This window comes from Astatotilapia calliptera, chromosome 14 (genome assembly GCF_900246225.1).
Source record: "Astatotilapia calliptera chromosome 14, fAstCal1.2, whole genome shotgun sequence".
Taxonomy (NCBI): Eukaryota; Metazoa; Chordata; class Actinopteri; order Cichliformes; family Cichlidae; genus Astatotilapia; species Astatotilapia calliptera.
This window is the reverse complement of record NC_039315.1, coordinates 16,858,789-16,876,775: the sequence shown is the minus strand read 5'-3', so window position 1 is coordinate 16,876,775 and position 17,987 is coordinate 16,858,789. Positions and strand designations below refer to the sequence as shown.

At 40.0% G+C, this 17,987-nt stretch overlaps 2 protein-coding genes across 2 annotated transcripts; both read left to right on the top strand.

The window, feature by feature from the left end:
* The first annotated feature begins 3,027 nt into the window (after nucleotides 1-3,027).
* ppm1na (protein phosphatase, Mg2+/Mn2+ dependent, 1Na (putative)) lies at nucleotides 3,028-8,581 on the top strand. Its single transcript, XM_026191598.1, has 6 exons — nucleotides 3,028-3,873; nucleotides 4,611-5,182; nucleotides 6,068-6,185; nucleotides 6,279-6,393; nucleotides 6,488-6,551; nucleotides 8,375-8,581. The coding sequence occupies exons 1-6, from the start codon at nucleotides 3,468-3,470 to the stop codon at nucleotides 8,405-8,407; spliced, it is 1,308 nt and encodes a 435-aa protein (XP_026047383.1). The 5' UTR covers nucleotides 3,028-3,467; the 3' UTR covers nucleotides 8,408-8,581.
* A 2,426-nt stretch (nucleotides 8,582-11,007) lies between these two features.
* Nucleotides 11,008-17,538, top strand: LOC113035837 (4F2 cell-surface antigen heavy chain). The gene is made up of 9 exons (XM_026191601.1): nucleotides 11,008-11,068; nucleotides 12,194-12,542; nucleotides 13,760-13,910; nucleotides 14,000-14,102; nucleotides 14,174-14,251; nucleotides 14,338-14,393; nucleotides 14,476-14,671; nucleotides 15,790-15,897; nucleotides 16,206-17,538. The coding sequence occupies exons 2-9, from the start codon at nucleotides 12,203-12,205 to the stop codon at nucleotides 16,593-16,595; spliced, it is 1,422 nt and encodes a 473-aa protein (XP_026047386.1). The 5' UTR covers nucleotides 11,008-11,068; nucleotides 12,194-12,202; the 3' UTR covers nucleotides 16,596-17,538.
* Nucleotides 17,539-17,987: the final 449 nt, after the last annotated feature.

Below are 17,987 nucleotides of genomic sequence, written 5' to 3'. Positions count from 1 at the left end.
CCTTTTCATAGTTTATATAAAATTTCACATATTTACTCATAAAAAAGCTAAACGTAAACTTTTTTTAAAACCTAATTTTTAGGTGATCAGTGTTGTGTAACAGCTTATATGGGTTTTATCTGAGAATAGACCAAATTACTTAAGCCATATATTGCATTCACATGACAAATTGATGTCCAAATGTTTGAGAGATGTCAAAAACAATTTATGTTTTCTTGAATGATTTCCATAACCGGGGTGGAAAACTGACGGACTGCTTTAAACACGAAATGATTTGAGAGACAACAGCACATTACACATGCAGCTGAAACAGCCATTATTATCCACTGTTAGCATCACATGTAATTGAACAGTTCTACATTTATTTTTGTTAAAAACAAACAGTCACATCCTGAGTTATACACCTGGCAGTTTCCATGATCAGACAAACACAAGGACCAGTGTCAGTTTATAAAAGGTTTAGTGCTACTTTTAGGTTGATGACAACAAAGATACACACATATAGACCTTAACGCTCTTAACCTCTAAACCAGGTCAGAAATCGCAAATACACAAACTAATTAGATTAGGACGCAGAGGTGTCATCTGACACACAATCAGCAGGTTACAAGTTCGAGGGCCAGTTTACTGCATATCATCTGTCTCTTCATGTGAACAAGTTCCACTTTTACTTTAGCTTATTTATATCCTCCATTTTAGCCTTAAACAGCATATCTTTCTGTTTCATATGAACATTAAAGCACTTCTTTTAGATTTCTGTCATACATCAGAGATGATGGTACACAGCCAAAAGGAGCTGGTACCATTTACCATTCTCAACGTTTAAGGCAGAATGGTGGCCAGTGCTTCAAAAGTTTCAAAAGTCCAGTGTGAACAAATAGAATTCAACTTCACAGTGAATATAACTCATGATTAACTCACTGGGAGTCAATATCTGAACATACAGCTCTGTCCAAAAGTCTTGGGCCAACACACACTTTGTTAAAATTTCGCTAGGAAATGGGAAATATTTGCGATGACTTATTAAAGCATGTGCAAAAATACACGGAAGAAAAGTATATAAAGCAAATACTGATTTTGTAGAAATTTAATGAGCGTGAAAGTCGCTATTTGTTATGATCGCCTTTATTCCGCTTGAACAGCTTGAACTCTCTTAGGCAAGCGGTCCTCAAGTAGTCTCAAGAAATAATTTTCCAGGCTTCTCATAGGACATTCAAAGCTCTTCTTTAGTCAGTTGTTCCATTCTCTGGCAAGTTCAAGCTTGGGAACCGGTGAAAGCCCATGCATGACTGCTAATGTTCTACTGTGTGCTTTTCTATCCTGGTATGCTTTTGTTGCATGGGTAATATGTTGCTATCCTGAAAGATTACGCCACTGCCCAGCTAACACTTTCCAGAGAGGAATGCATGTTGAATTAAAAATATGATGATACTTTTCTCCAACACCACTGGCTGAACAGACCCTGCACTATGCTTTACAGATGACTGAAACAAAAATGTTGATAAGCAACAATTTATTTTACTTTTGAAATAAAAATGTCATATTCATCACTCTAAAACACCTGTTGTCACATATTTTCATTCCAGTTCTTGTGTCAAGTGACGTACTTCAGCCTTTCTTCCCATTTCTCTTCCTTAAGAATAACTTCTTGACAGCCTCTCTTTCACTAAGGACCAAATTTATTTGTCAGGTATTTGCTGGGTTTATACCCATTTCGTAAGGATATGACTTTCAAATACTGTTTAATCTCCTTAGATAATTTTTTAAGGTCTGCTACTTTTTTTTTTACAGTTTTTTTTTTTTTTTTCAATTTTAATGCCACACTGCACACCATGATGAGACATTAAGTTTTTAGCTATTATGGATCTAATTTGGAATCACCTTGTTGACATGGTAAATTGCCTGTCAAACTGTGTTATCTTTGGGAATTTTTTAAATACATTTAACAAAAGAAAAGAGGAGAAATGATGTATTTACAGGCTGCTAGTAGCAAATTGCCTCAAACTACAATTTTACAATGGTTCTAAGTTGTCTGTTTCATCCCTGGTAAGACACCTTGTTTACACTTGAATGACTTATAGCCCATTTAAGTGGGTTGACAAACATTCCTCTGAATTCCTCTGAAAATGGCCAAGTATAAGGGCTGAGCTGAAAAACTGTGAAAAGCAGCCCAAAGAAATGACCTTCAAGCCTGGAGAACTACTTCTCAAGACCACTTCATGTCCACAAAGTCTGGGTCCTTGGAAGCAAAATATAAGGGTATGAAGGGTGGCTCCAGACTTCAGCACAATGATATTTGCCAGTGATTTTGTTTTGTTGCAGTTGTGATCATTTTTAAATCCACCAATTTGCCTCCTGACATTTTAAAAGAAATAACTGCATGCAAAAATAAGTTCTACTTAAGTTTTATTTGACCTTAAACAGAGATAAGTGGTTACAGAAAACCTTACGAAAAATGAAAATATCTCATTTTTATTTACAGCGCTCATCTCAAAGTCTGCTACGTGGCTTTTTGAGCTCTCAGGGATTTCCCTTGTTTAACAGGAGAGCTCACTGGTCTTTATGATGAGGCACGTTGAACCTAGTGCGATATATATTTTTAATCACTTGAATTGAACTTGTGTTTCATTTACACAATTAGATTATCAAATAAAATGTGCTAGCTAGATTATGACGTATACAGATGACTAAGATGATTTTTTTCCAATAATCAAATTTCAAGCAAATTAAGAACATTTATAGACTGACTTATGGACAACACTGGCAACCTCACAGGGTATTGTGATGATCCCTAAACAAATAAACAATAGGATTCATGAGTCACTCAAAAATTCTCTCTAAAGATCGTCAGAGATGTTAATCTCCCACAGGCGTGCAAGACTGATCATGGGCTCTGTCAGTGTTTTGCTAAATGTCCCAGTTATAATCCATGCATGTGTGCAGACACAGGACTCTTGTGCTGGCATGCTGGCCATGTGATAATCCAGCATTACCTACAGAGCCAGTACTACACAGTCAGAGGTAGAGGAAGAAGGACAGGGAGTGGGTGGGGCCAATTGAGGAGATAAATCCATGGAAATAGATGAGCCAATAGAAGTGCCAGGTTGATAAAGTGAGAAGAAAAGAAGAGAGAGAGGGAGACAAAAAACACAAAACAAAAAACCCCACAGACAGTGAGAACCAGGTCTTGACGAGGGAGGATTTTCTACAAGAAAGTCGCAGGATTTTAAAAAAATATGCCCCTGGTGTTTTTAAATAGAAAACTAACGCAGTGTTTCATTTAACCGGATTTCACTGTAAAAACAATTTTAGTTTACCTGCTTCCCCTGCTTTGGGGGGAAGAGGGTTATAACCTACCTGTTGCACTGGACCTGTTGAGAAAAACACAGGGGCGGAGGAGGGGCACCCGGAGGAGACGAGGTGCCGCCAAGTCGAGCAGGAAGCTTGAGCACAGACTCCGTGGAGTGATGAGGACAGCACGCCGGGCGAGCAACGTGGAGGTTCCCTCCTTCCTCCGACAGCTGGTGAAAGAGACAGAGAAGATGGTCACCTTCTTCTTCAAAGGAGGATCCAGGGAGACAGGGCCTGGGGAGGAGGACAACTTGGATGAAGATGACGGAATACCCAGCCCGTACCTGGAGCATCCCATTTTGGAAAAGTATGTGTCTGAGGGGGGATCTCCTGTGGGGTTGAACTATGCTGTGGCAAGCATGCAGGGGTGGAGGGCTCAGATGGAGGATGCCCACGCCTGTATGCCCCAGCTGAGAGCAGAGTTGCGAGACTGGGGTTACTTTTCTGTTTTTGATGGACACGCAGGCACCACAGTGGCACAGTACTGTGCCAGACACCTGCTGGATCACATCCTGGCTGCAGGTACGTGTTAACCACCGACTCTGAATCAAAATGTAAGATTTTTAGAAACTTATATTTATATCTAAACACCTTCAAAGTAGCCCCAAACATGTTCTTACTTTACTTGTTTGACAGGAAAACGCTTCCAGTCTTTTGTGGCTTTAATAATTAACATTCAGACTTGAAATGCACTCGCTGTAGTTTGCTTAGGACCAAAGCCTCTTAAAGAATAAAATAAGCAACATCATGCAAAGGAGAAGCGGTCTGGCAAGTTAAATACTTTAGCAGAACATGTGTATTTTCAGTCCCAAAACAAATCCTTTGATAAACAGGTCAATTAAATTACTTTAGGAACACAAAATAGCTAATTAAGAGCTGATTAATAAAGGCTATAAAAGATTGAGACTTAAGGGTTACAGCACACTGTGCATTACTTAAAGTGAATTTAAAAAAATAAAACACCACACTACACTACAGTATGCATTTTTTTCAAATCAAAAATTCTAGATGCTTTTAGAAACACTTGAAACATCGCAGGGACTGAATTTATTTAAACATGTAATTTCAACCCAGCAGTTCTACAGGGAGAAAAAACAAAACTACATTGAGTTTTTCACGTTTGCTCACAGCTACAGTACTGCTCAGTAATGTTTGTCTCTCCAGTGCACTTTCTCTAAACTTGTTCTGTGTCATTAAAAGTTAAATGTAAAATGTCACAAGCCAAACATCTATCTTTGATTGTCCCTCTTTTCCAACAGGTGGGATTCAAACAAACGAGGATCCTGAGCAAGTAAAGGAAGGGATACGCGAAGGCTTCCTAGACATTGATCGTCATATGCACAAACTGGCTCGTCAGGACAACTGGGACAGAAGTGGCTCCACTGCAGCAGGTGTGCTGATTTCTCCGCGCCACATTTACTTTATCAACTGCGGAGACTCCCGCACTCTGCTCTGCCATGACAGCCAGGTGGTCTTCTACACCGAAGACCACAAGCCGTTCAACCCCAGAGAAAAGGAGCGGATCCAGAACGCCGGAGGCTCGGTGACCCTGCAGAGAATCAATGGCTCGCTGGCTGTTTCCAGGGCACTGGGAGACTTTGACTTCAAGGAGGTGGACTGGAGGTCGCAGACGGAGCAACTCGTGTCTCCGGAGCCGGAGGTGTACGAGCTGGAGAGGACGCCTGAAGACGAGTTCCTAATTCTAGCTTGCGATGGTGTGTGGGATGCCATTGGAAATGAAGAACTGTGTGCTTTTGTACGCAACCGTCTGCAGGTGTGCGATGACCTGAGAGAGATTTGTACCCAAGTCATTGATCTCTGCCTCTATAAGGTGAGAAATCAGGCCACAAAATCCACAGTAACAGTGAAGCACTTTGTGAATAGAAGCACTCAGACTTGCAATGTTCTAAAAGAATACACACACACACACACACACACACACACACACACACACACACACACACACACACACACACACACACACATATATATATATATATATAGATATAGATATATAAAATTTTAAACTGAACTGCTTAATTCCCAAACACATGTGTATCATCGCGAGGTCTTATCTTAGCAGTCCTTCTGTTTACTTCAAACTCAGCACACTGGACCTTTCAGTAAGACTCAGAGTTACCACAGGTGGATTTGTGAATGGCAAGCTTTACGTCAAGAGGGGGGTGGTGGTGGGGAGAGTCTCTGTGAGGAGGTTTAATGCTAACAACTTGTTACGTAAGTAGATTACTCCTGCTGGTCTTCTTAATGCTTTTTAGTTACTATCCATACTCTATAAATAGCTGTATTAAGGAATCCTGGGGACAAGATTGGAGGGAAGAAAAGCCGCACATGGTTGGGATTAGGCCTGAATGTGAGGCTGTTGACGCTGGCTCAGACACTTTATCCCGGCTACGATGGGGCGCTATTTATTTATTTTACTGTACCTGCTGAATAACTGCATGTTCCAGTACACACTGAGCCTCACTTCATAGGCAACAGGATGATGGCAATAACACTGCAATAACTTTCCAGGATGCATTTTTCCAGAGTTACAAGCTATAATATGTAGTTTACAATGTGACATCACAAAAAAAGCCAAAAAACATTTTTTCCCCATGACATGGAAAAAATACAAGAACCTCAGATAGCATTTAAGTACATGTAACTTTCTACTCTTATTTCGATCTGCATCAAAGTGCTCTGTCTCCCTCTGCAGGGCAGCTTGGATAACATCAGCATCATCATTGTCTGCTTCCCTGGCGCCCCCCAGGTGTCACAGGAGGCACTGCAACAAGAGGCAGAGCTTGAGCAACAAATTGATATGAAAGTGGAAGGTACTGCTGATAACTTTCCTGCTTCATGCTAAAATAGATTGCTCTTAATTTCCATTTTTATAAGCAGGTTGTTTTACTCATTGACCTCCACAGAAATTATCCAGATGATGAGGTGCAAAGATGAGGACCCTGACCTTCTATATGTGATCAAATTCCTAGCAGCAGAAGAGATGCCGGGACTGCCCCCAGGAGGAGGAATCACCAGCAAGTGAGCAAACGAATCGCCGCCAACACTGATGTGTTTGAAGTGTAACTACTTTTGGAGAATCAAATACCTACTCTTAGTGTTTCTACTTTTGCAGGCGAGACTGTATCATCTCAGCATACCAGAAACACATCATGGCTCTAAGGACTCAGGAGCCTATGGTAATGCATAGAAGACACGCATAAGAAATGTCACAAAAGCTGGTAGATCTATGGATGTTTATCTTCTGTCACATTACAGTTGGAAAACCTTAAAGTAGGGATAACAGGCTCCAGAGAGCAGGACAATCTGAGGGCAGGATTTCTCTCGACATTAACCAAACCACAAGTTGTGGATTTCTCCCACTGAGAACGCCACATCCAGATGAACAGAATGAAATTTTGGAATTTTAAAATTAAACACATATGGTTGCAACTAGCTGTTGTTGTGACTGATCAACCTTCTAGTTTAAGTTTGAAGTATGAAGACTTGCAGGTTTACTTTCTGTGACAGTATGTTTAATGTTTTTTGCTCAAATCCCAGTTTTATTTAGTGCAACCTTTCCTCCTAAAACCCAGCAATCATTTTTTGTCCTCTGTCTGGTACATAAGTCTGAGACCATTACATCAAGCCCATTTATGCAATCTATATGACTCCCTCTGTACTGTCATGGGGAAATCCCGAGCTTTCTATTCTATACAACATTGTGGGGGTTGAGCTAACAGAGCACACAGACTTTCTCTTTAAAATGACGGAAATTGCAGTTTCCATATTTTCCATATTCTTTTGAAACATTTAGCAGGATTTCAGCAATGCACAGTAATTTTACCTCTTGCAAAACAAAACTTTGATTCAGTGTCTTCAGTGTCTGACCTAAGTCATTACTTCAGGAAGCAGAGAATTAAATGAAGTCAGAACTGTGAAAGGGGAGTCAGAATTATTTCTGTCAGGGGATTAGGTGGAGGAAAGCCAGACATCAGAGCAGGAAGGTTAAAATCTCAGAGGAGGAAATAACAGCTTTTGAGGATCAATTCGATTTCAACTATACAGAAATTGGGTTGAAATTTTATTTTTAGGATGAAACAAGAAAACAGAATAATGCTGCCCACAACCCTGAAACAGGAGCTCCTCTGATTACATCAAACAGGAAACAGGCAACCCGGCATTATTTAGAAAAAAGGAGCACACAAACAAGAGAGAGATGGTTATTTCTAAAGGTGGCATTAAAACTTCTGCACTATATCTGTGGTCACCACATGACATCATACATGTCTAATGTCTCTGTAAAGCACTTTGAATCACCTTGTTGTTGAATTGTGCTATACAAATAAATTTGCCTTGCCTTGCCTTGCCTACATAACCGAATTTCCCATTTCCTAGTTTTAACCAATTTTTCAAGATTAGGGAGTCCATCAAACTAATACATGAGCTGAGGAGTCTCTGAAGTGACACCTCTCTTAAACAGAATGTAACAAGGCTGCCATGGAAAGATGATTCCCTTCACATGATGATCCTCTTGGAGACAGACAGTGATTCAAATCCCACCACTTCAGAGGTCTAGCTTGTGCAACACTTCTCATCCATAATGAAGAAGAAGTGTTGTCATGTTACCACTTCTCAGGCGCCCCAAAAGTCGGTATGCCCTCCATCGTAATTTTTAACCTTCTTGCACTGATGTCTGGTTCTCCTCCCCCTCATCACTTGACAGCTCTGAGCACGATCCCACTTCCACAGTTCCGAGTAAAATATCTTTAGGCCTCACTCAGACATCATAGCATTCGGTGATCAAACAAGACTTATTGTCCACTTCCAGGAACAGAAGATGAAAAATAAATAAATAACAAGTTTAAAATGTGTTTCCTTGAAACAGAATAATCAAAAAAATAATAATTTCATCCGAGTCTCAGAAGGAAATAATGATAATTACAAAACAACTTAATAGAATTTCTATTTTATAGCATTACCGGGTCTGAAATAACTATGTCTTTGTCTTGTGACATTTCAGGACATTGAAGGATCAGAGGAAGACTCAAACTAAAGCCACGAAGAATCAACATCATGAAGAAAGCTTAGACACTTCTTAGATGTGGACCACACTAAGCACAATTCTTTAAGTAACGTTTTTGGGTATAGGGTATATTTGTTTTTGGGTATAGCCACACATATTTGCTTTCTGGTCAAATCATATTAAATATGGAGGAACAAAATGATACATCCACTGCATGTGTTTTTATTTATTTATTTATATTTAATTCACTTGGGGTGGGAGGGTGGGTGGCTGGGTGACACTTTTTATCTAAAAAATTTATATTAATGTGCAAAGGTCTTGAGCAAAGGTCTTGAGCACCTCCGTGGTCTTTAGCAATAGTCCTCTGGGCTTTCTGGAGATCTTTCAAAGCTTTTATTTGAACATTGGCTGCTTTTCACGGTTTTTCAGTCCAGCTCTTTCATGGCTGTTTGTTAAGCCACTTAACACTGACCTATGAATCATTCAAGCATAAAAAAGGTCGCCTAACCTAGGGAAACAGTGTTGTCACTACACACAAGAACTTAGCAAAAAACTATTTTAAAATTGTGTCATTAGGCAAAAAAACCAACAAAAAAACCCCACTCCACATAATTTCTTCGTATTTCTTTAATTGAATCTATAGAAAATACCAAAGATACCGCAGTTTGACTGGCAAAATAGTATTTTTGCAGCAACGATGTGATTCATAAAGACTTGCTGGCATATCTTAGCATAGAGATCTCTGTTTCTGTAAAGATTTGATGGATCTGGACAACTGTGGAGGACAAAAGAAAAAGTGGCAACACCTCTAAGAAAAACTACCTACAGCAGATGAACAGTATCTGGAAGTTACGTCCTTAAGAAATAAGAAAATGTCCACCAGGATCTGAGAGACACATCTGGTACTTGAGTTAATCCATCTGCTGTCGCCAAAGACTCATCAGAAATGGCCTCAGTGGAAGGTCGGCCCTGAAGAAGCCATTTATAGGAAAAGGCTGAGGTGTGCCAAATGACACAAGAACTGGAAGGAATCAGCTCTTACAGAGTGATGAATCCAAATTTGAAATTTCTGGTTCAAATTACAACAGTATGCTTAGAATGGGTCAGGAGAGAGATACAACAGTGACTGTCAACCATTAGTAAACCACAGTGGAGGCTCTGGGGATTGTTTCAAAATTGATGGAATTATGAACACAGAAAATTATCATCAGATTATGATTCACCCTGCAATACCATCTGGAAAGTGTATGATTGGCAACGTTTTCTTTTAGCTCAACAATGATCTCAAACACACTACCAATGGCCAGTGGACAGAAGAACACACAGTGGATGAGTGTCAGTCATAGACTGGCCTCATGGACTCCAAGATTATTGAAGCAGTGTGAAATCATCTTGACACAGGACAAAACAAAAAGGCAGTCGAGGTCCAAAGAAGAGCTTTGAATGTCCTTCAGGTCTGCAGAACTATTTCTGAACACGACTTAAAGAAATCAGAAGAACGCTTGACTAAAAAAGTTCATGTGTAAAAGAGGGTCATAGCAAATGTTGACTATCAAGCTTGTTAGAATGAACTGTGTTTTTGCCTTATATCAATATTTGTATATTTGCGTGTCTCAATAAATTGTTGCACCAGCTTCGCATTTTACTAGCAAAACGCTAAGATGTGAGTAGTGACTCATGACTTGTGTACAGTACTGTACTTTATGACAGTGGGTCTGCCCATCAATTTTCTATTGCTTATCCAGGGAGTATTTGATGTTATTTAACCACACAGTGCCTGGTCAGACACTGATAGTTATCTGCTCATCATGGAAGCGTCTGTGTAATGCAGCTCATTTACATTGCCATGTGATATTGTATACAAGCTGCATATGAGGAAAACAAATGATCTGACATTTGTGATGGACCACAGTATCTCTCGGTAAACAATCAGTTTGCACGGTGCTGTCATGGAGCAAAGGTCACACAGATGGCAATAACTTGTTACATCAACATAAGCGTGTGCCACGAGAGAGGAAAGCCAGAGCGAGAGACACAAAAGGATAAAGAATGAAGGAGAGGTTAGGAGAAAGACGGGTGGGTGGGTGTGTGTGTGTGTGGGGGGGGGGGGGGGGGGGGGGTTAGAGGACCAAACTGGATGAAGAGGATGAGAGGTTTCTGGGAATTAGCACATCTGCCTCATTACTTCTAAGATCTACAGCATTTTAGAGGGCGGGTGTGATGTGTTACGTCAATGTGAATTTCAAATTGCAGTGGAGTTTTTGCCAGTGGATCTCTGTTGCACAGTTAGCTTAGTTTGCTCCATGTGTACAGCTTTCAAATTATAGACAGTCACAATTATTTTACTTTAACACTTAATATTTTATCTCTCACATATAGAGTCTAAAATATAAGTGTTATCCTAACTTAGGCTTTCAAAAAAACCCAACTTTTTTGCGAGGGTGTGATGTGGCCCGGCACCTCTTTATTAACTCCCAGAGCAGAGCTTTTATTGGACTGTTCCTCCTTCACATCTCCTCACTCCTGACAAGTCGAATCACTGGAAATTTTCAGCTCAGGGTAGCATCCCTCAGCTTTGAACACTTGTTTGGACAAACATAACAAGAGAGAACAAAAAACAAGAAGAGGTACAGAAGAAGAAGAAGAAAAGCACCTGAGAGGAAGGCACAAAGAAACTACCATATATAAAATGTGAGTAATAACTGGGTTTTGTGGCATTTAAGTTCATTTAAACTGATTTAAAATGACTCTGTTGCCTCACGGCAGGAAGTTAAGCAGCTTTGGGTATGAACCACTGGCTGGAAACTTTCACCAGCTGTTTCCTTCAGGTGCTGCAATTGTTTCCAATTTCAGTGGATTTTGTCGTTTTTACAGGCAACACTGGAATTTTCAGAAATATCACTTTTTACAGAAGTGTTTGCTTGGCTGGGATGGCTACAGCCTCTAGTGCAGAGAAGTTATAAACAAAGAGGATCGGCTTATACATATGATCTTATAAATAAAAGAAATCATCTGAGCATATTTTAAAGGTACAGACTTTCTAGGAAAATCTGTTCAGAAAATCATTTCTGTTTTTACTAGTTTCCTGTCTGAGTTGCAACAGAGGAATGGTAAAATCCCCCCAAAACCCCCTAATGTGTCACTGCCACCAAGAGCTGTCTCTCTATTACGATGCAGGGTCTTTACCTTACTATAGTAAAGTGCCTTGAAGTGACCATTGTTGTGAATTTGTGCTGCAAGAATAAAATTTTCCAGAATTCAACTAATTTTAGTTTCAGCTCATCAGAGCTGCATGCGCTGACTCAGAGCTGTTAATTCTGCCTTCCATCACTGCCAGTGAAATTTATTTAATGGAGGCACAGCTAAGGACAAGAGGAAACATGCCCACGAGCAATTAGTAGCACAGAGTACACGAGGGAATAAAAGTGTTGAAAAAAGACAAACTAGAATGATGTGAAATAATCAGTAAATTAAATCTTGAATAGTCCTTCCTGTGCTGCCCCCCTCTCCAAACGCTTAATCTTGTTTAGGGGAACAAGGACACTCGTTGTCCCTCACTGCGGCACCACTGTAAGAAAGTGGGACAACAGGACTGTGTGTCAGATTAAATGTTGCACCTGAGTCCGGCAGGTAGGTGCAGCTCATTACAAAGCTGCCTTGTGCTCAGTGTCGCGTGGAAACAGCGAGTTACTGAAAGAGACGAACTTAGCGAGTCCAAAGAAAACCTAAGCGACAGTTGGACAGCTTCTGCGTGCTTCGGCTTGAGTGTCTAAATGTTCATTTAAAGTTAAAATAATCCCCTTAATCTACCTGCAGCAGCGTGAGATGCCCGTGAACGCAGGGCATGTGGGTTATAGCAGTGTGCCGCCGGGAGCCTCAGAGACATGCCCTCTGCTCATTCCGGAGTCCGACTCTCTGTGGAGGCCAATGACGAGAGAGGAGCTCGAGGCAGCTGCTGGGCCTGTCTGGAGGAAAGTGCGCTGTTACCTGGTGCTGCTGTTCTGGCTCGCCTGGGTCACCATACTTGCCACTTCTATCGCCATCATAATAAAGAGCCCCTGGCCGGTTGCGACGCCCTTGAAATGGTGGCAGGAGTCTGTGTTCTATCAGCTGCAGGCCGACCAGTGGACGGAGGCGCAGACCGAGGGTTCAGAGGGCATGTGCGGTAGGACGCGCCGAAACAAAATGCTGAAATTTGGGTTTAATATTTCTATGCTTAAAAAATTGACATGATGGATAATTTAAAGGTGGGTGATCAATTCAAATATCGATAGATTCTATTCCGACGCTGATATTGGATCGATATTAGCACGATAAGATAGATACTTTGCTTCGATCCTTTCAGTTCAATTTTAGACCACTAAACTGTGGTAAATTATTTATTTATGTTTGTTTTTTGAAAACGGAGGAGGGGGGACGACTTCAAACATGCACTACGAAAAATGTCTGAATCTTTGTATAGCCTGGCCCAAATTAGACGGACACATTTACATTCCAGTTCCCCATTTTCAAAATACATGAGAAACTGAAAAATGTTTTGCTTTGACTGATTATTTTTGGAAAGTGAAAATCACAGTGACTGATCAAAATTAGTTCAGAATTTACAAATTGATGATTCATCTCAGTCATGATGCACAAGCTGCTTTTATAAGTTAAAGGCACTGGCCCCGTAATTACATGGTAAATGGCCTGGATTTGTACAGTGCTTTTCTAGTCCCTAAGGACCCCAAAGCGCTTTACACATCCTGTCATCCACCCATTCACACAAACATTCACACATGGTATCTGATCTATATCAAAATTTGCAGCGTGCACAACCTTAGATGCACCTCATTCACCATCACTTAACTACCTGCTTCCTGGCAGTCACGACAACAGGAAAGCTGCAGTCATCAGTTTTCATTGAAACCATTTTTTCCATTATTTTGTCCACCGCATTTATGTTGGTAGGGCCAATAACGGCTTTTAAAACCACACAAATGTTATTGTACCCAAAAATGCAATGTGCAAGCGTGGCTGTATTTGTACCAATTATTGCTTTTAGTTAAACAGTTTCACTATTACTGTGAGGCCAAAAGCTGCACTGGGTTCATCTCTGTGCTGATAACTACTTAATCTGACTGTGTGATTAATACTGTGGGCTACCACACGATTGTATCAAGTTATGAGAGTCTGAGAAAGTGCTGTTGCTTTTGCTTTGAAAATAGAAAACATTTTTCTAATCCCACATGAGCATCTGTGCGCAACATGTTCTTCGATATAAATGATAAATAACAGCTCTACTGAAATAAACATGAATGCAAACCCATCACATGAGGAAACTGAATATCATGGCATTCTGATTAAAAATAAGTAACTCTTTCTGATATGTATTTTCTTAAGCAATGCATGAGCAGCTTCCCTACCTCAGGTCTTTGGGTATAGGGGCTCTAATCCTGAAGGGTGTGTTTGATGTTGAGGTCTTTCCTTTAAACCTCACTGCCGCTGATAAAAACTTTGCTCCACTGGCTTGGATACAACATCTGCTCAGTGAGCCGCAAAGCAGGTGAGTAAAGAACTTTTTTTTTTTTTGGCAAATGGTATTCAGACGTGGTTTTATGGGCCTTTATTACTGATTAACAGGCTTCATGCTGGTCCTGCAGGTCTTAAAATTGTGCTTGACTTGTGTAAACGGGATCTGTTGGCACTTCAGGATGTAACTGGAAACCTCTCAGCTACCACACAGGTAAAACCTGCTTTCTGATCATGCACTCAGTCAGGAGTTCATAAAATATGAAATGGATATTCTTTCTACAGCGTGCACTCCACTTCTGGTTGGAAAAAGGTGTGGCAGGTTTTGTTATCTGTGACACTGATGCAGCATATTCAGAAAAGGTAAAATGATATTGACTAGTTTTGAATTTAGCTACAAGTGGCGTTACCATAGGCTCAGTTTTCCCAATTAAATGTGTACTTTTCAGACTCTGCTGGAGTGGAGACGTGTCTTTGGGGAATTCAGTAGTCCCGAGGAGGAAAGGTGTTGTTATGCATGTAAATACAGAGTTTTTTATGTTATAAAGGAAGCTCAAGGATTGCTGGAAAAAAATGTTTAATTTCAGGATTGTCGTGGTTAAACAGACGGCAGATGTTCTGCGTCCATTAAATGGCTCCGGTCAGGTCAACGTTACACTGGTGGATGTGGTCATGAGGTCCATTCTCCCTCGTTCACATCACCCACTGTTTGCACAGGAAGTGGCTGATGCTGTAGAGAGACACCTACAAACAAGAGGAGATAATATATGGCCCAGCTGGACAGTAAGATTTCTCTATAAGATTCTTGTACATTTTGATAGAAAAATGCTTATTTTACAGATTTTGCAAATTTTCCTAAAATCCTTGTACAGTTATTTTAATTGACTGCATCAAGTCATTTTTTTCCATTATAAGCAAACCTGTTATTTGTGTTATTAAATGTCAGAAAAGCTAATGCACATATTGCTTAATCTAGTGGTATTATCTGTTTCTGACTGAACAGCTCAGCCCTAACGTTCGTTTTGGCTACGTTCACACCGCAGGCGAAAGCGCATCAAATCCGACTTTTTTGACCCTATGCGACCCATATCCGATCATGGTGTGACAGTGTGAACGGCACAAATCCAATATTTTCAAATCCGATCTGGGTCACTTTCGTATGTGGTACTGAATCCGATACATATCTGATGTTTTAGAAAGCGACTGCTGTTTGAACGGTCATGTCGCATTAAATCCGTCTTTTACGCCACTGACACAAGACAGACGCCAATTATCAGCGCCGGAGAAGACATCATGAACCCTTCCTGGCCATCCGGTGAAACTGTTGGGAAGACAATGTTGGAGAAATGTGAACATTTTATTTGTACTGTATAATCTGCAGATTCTGACAGAAGTCTGCAACTATCCTTTGAAGCACCGCTCCTCTCTAAAACAGCAATAAGGATAATTATTAGGCCATATGTAAATAACAAAATAACTTTATAACTTAAACAAAATTGGGAAACGTAAAGACCGAAACAAGTCTTTATATTAGGGCCATCAGTCAAACAACACTGTTTGGTCTGGATCGAAACAGAGCGTGTTGTGTGTGACATCTTCTTTTGCGCATGTGGGCCGCTTTGAGGTTTCACACTAGAGAGCGTTTGTTCTCGCATTTTATTTGTAGTGTGAACAAGCAGACAAAAAAATCGGATTTGATCAAAAAATCGCAATTGAGCATTAAGACCTGCAGTGTGAACGTAGCCCTAGTCAACTTTCTATGTGACAGTTTACAAGCATCAGACTACAAAGATACTAAAAACCGCAGCTCTTATGCACTACTTTTCATTACATATTTATTTTTTCAGCTTTGGTTTGGAAAGTTAGTAGTTATATGGTCACTCTCTCCATTGTTTTAACAGGTTGGAGGCAACGCATCTCAGGAACTGAAGAAGTTACTCCTGGTGTTGATGATGACTCTGCCAGGATCACCAGCAATCCAGTATGATAAAGACATGGAGAAAACAAAGGTAAAGCCTTGTTTGAGACTTTAAATTGATTGATGAATGATTTTTAACCGCTAACAATGTCATCTGAAACATTGCAGCTTGTATTATACGCCACTGAAAATTTGCATGTCTCACAGAGAGATGGACGAGCTACTAGATACCAAACACTCAGTATGAAGCTAGCTTGTGCTCTAAAAATGTCTCAATAAGATTTGTTCTTTGACTTTTTTTCACAAATGCAGTTGGAACTCTTGCAAAGCTGTTGCAGTATTTGGGGCATATTGTATTTATTTTTCTCACATTTGTCGCCATCCTCCCCTCTTCCTCAGGAAAAGGGCAAAATGAACCGTGCAGCCCTTCAGCTCTTCTCCTCCCTCAGCTTCTCCAAAGCCAGAGAAGAAGCGCTTCAATATGGCAGTTTCACCTTCCTCCCTTTCAACACCTCGTCATCCTCCAACTCCTCTCTTTCCTCTCCTTTATCTCCCCCAATTCTTGCCTTTCTACGCTCCTGGGGTTGTGTCCACTTCCTTGTTCTGCTCAACTTCGGGTTTCAGCCTCAAAGCCTGGATCCTGCCTGGGCCTCGAGCTTGCCTGATGCCGGGCTGTTTGTAGCCAGCACAGGGATGGATCGTTTTGGGTCCACATCTCTCTACAGTCTCAGACTGCAGCCCCACGAAGCCATCGTAATCAAACTTTTTGAAGCACAAAACTATTCGTAGAGTTTCTGTGGTCGGGTTTCAGTATGTCTCAAACCACAGTGATGCAGCTGTTTTTAAAAAAAAAAATCATTTGTGCTCAGAAGTCACTGAAAATAAAGTCATTGTTTTGTGTGGCAACATTTGTGGTTCCCCTTCAACCACTGGTATCTGTAATATATGTATAATATAGCATGACTGTGTGAACTCAGATAACAAGTAAATCTTGATTTCACATCACAAAATTTTGTTTTGTGTGTGTTTAAAGAGTTAAAATGATACTCAGTTCACATTGGGTTTAGATAACCTATTATAAGTGTGCTTATATCAGAAGTGAAAAAATCCTTTTTACAACAAAATTTGGCAGTATCCCGAGTGTTATCACTGTAACCGAAGAGTTCTCTTGTATTTTGAGTTTCCTGAATTTTTGAAACGGTCACTTAGGCGTGCGACTAAGTACAGTATATGCTAGCAAAATGATACAATAAATGCTGGATATAAGGACAGCATAAAAGATGCCAATCAAAGAAAAGAATGAATGTGACATTCAACACAACCCTTTCTGCCACACTCAATTAGTGGTGAAGTGTGGCTGCCTGAGAAAACAAAAAACACTTGGGAATATAACCTCTCCATCTTGGGATGTTTACATTAAGTAACCACAAGGTGAAGCTGCAGTACCAGTAACTGTTCAGCTGCTCCCCCCAACTCTTAAAGTATGACAGTAAAAACTCATCAACTACAAATAAAGAGTTTCTAAAAACAGTAAACCAGTATTGATACACGGCACTTACAAAATCAGCTGCCATCATGTGACTGCTGAGTCATTCACTGCTAATATGGCACTTTCTTTTTTTTTTAAACGTTCCTCATTTTCATCTCTTTCACTCTGAATCATGTCAGATTACTTGTTATTTCAGAAATTTAGGCAGCATTTCACTTCTCAAGAAACTTTCTTACCACATCATCGGCATCTGGAGTGATCTCACTAGAATTTCAAAATAGCAAGTCTTTGTGTGATGCATCTGAATAAACCTATAAAGCAATTATACTTTTAAAAAAAAAAAAAATTTAAGATCACATCTTTCTCAAAGACCTCCATGTTATATTCTCTCTAATATGGTTAACATAAAAATCAAAAAGTGTGTTGTACTGTTGCAACACTTTTTTTTTTTTTAACTTTAACATTTTTACTTGCCACAAAAAATTATAAATGAACACACACACACACACATATATATATATATATATATATATATATATATATATATATATATATATATATGTATATATATATTACTGCATAAGGGCTTTCATGTCATGTCATGTTCTTCAAACATCGGGTCTCATAGAAGACAAACAGTGCAAGTAAGGATGTTCACTTTTGCTTTGTTTTTACATGGACAAAAGAGTTTT

Coding starts and splice junctions, on each gene's coding strand:
- ppm1na (XM_026191598.1), top strand. CDS start 3,468: ATGAGGACAGCACGCCGGGCGAGCAACGTGGAGGTTCCCTCCTTCCTC. Junction 3,874..4,610: donor GGATCACATCCTGGCTGCAG/GTACGTGTTAAC, acceptor CTTTTCCAACAG/GTGGGATTCAAACAAACGAG. Junction 6,186..6,278: donor AATTGATATGAAAGTGGAAG/GTACTGCTGATA, acceptor TGACCTCCACAG/AAATTATCCAGATGATGAGG.
- LOC113035837 (XM_026191601.1), top strand. CDS start 12,203: ATGCCCGTGAACGCAGGGCATGTGGGTTATAGCAGTGTGCCGCCGGGA. Junction 12,543..13,759: donor GGGTTCAGAGGGCATGTGCG/GTAGGACGCGCC, acceptor TATTTTCTTAAG/CAATGCATGAGCAGCTTCCC. Junction 14,394..14,475: donor AGTAGTCCCGAGGAGGAAAG/GTGTTGTTATGC, acceptor GTTTAATTTCAG/GATTGTCGTGGTTAAACAGA.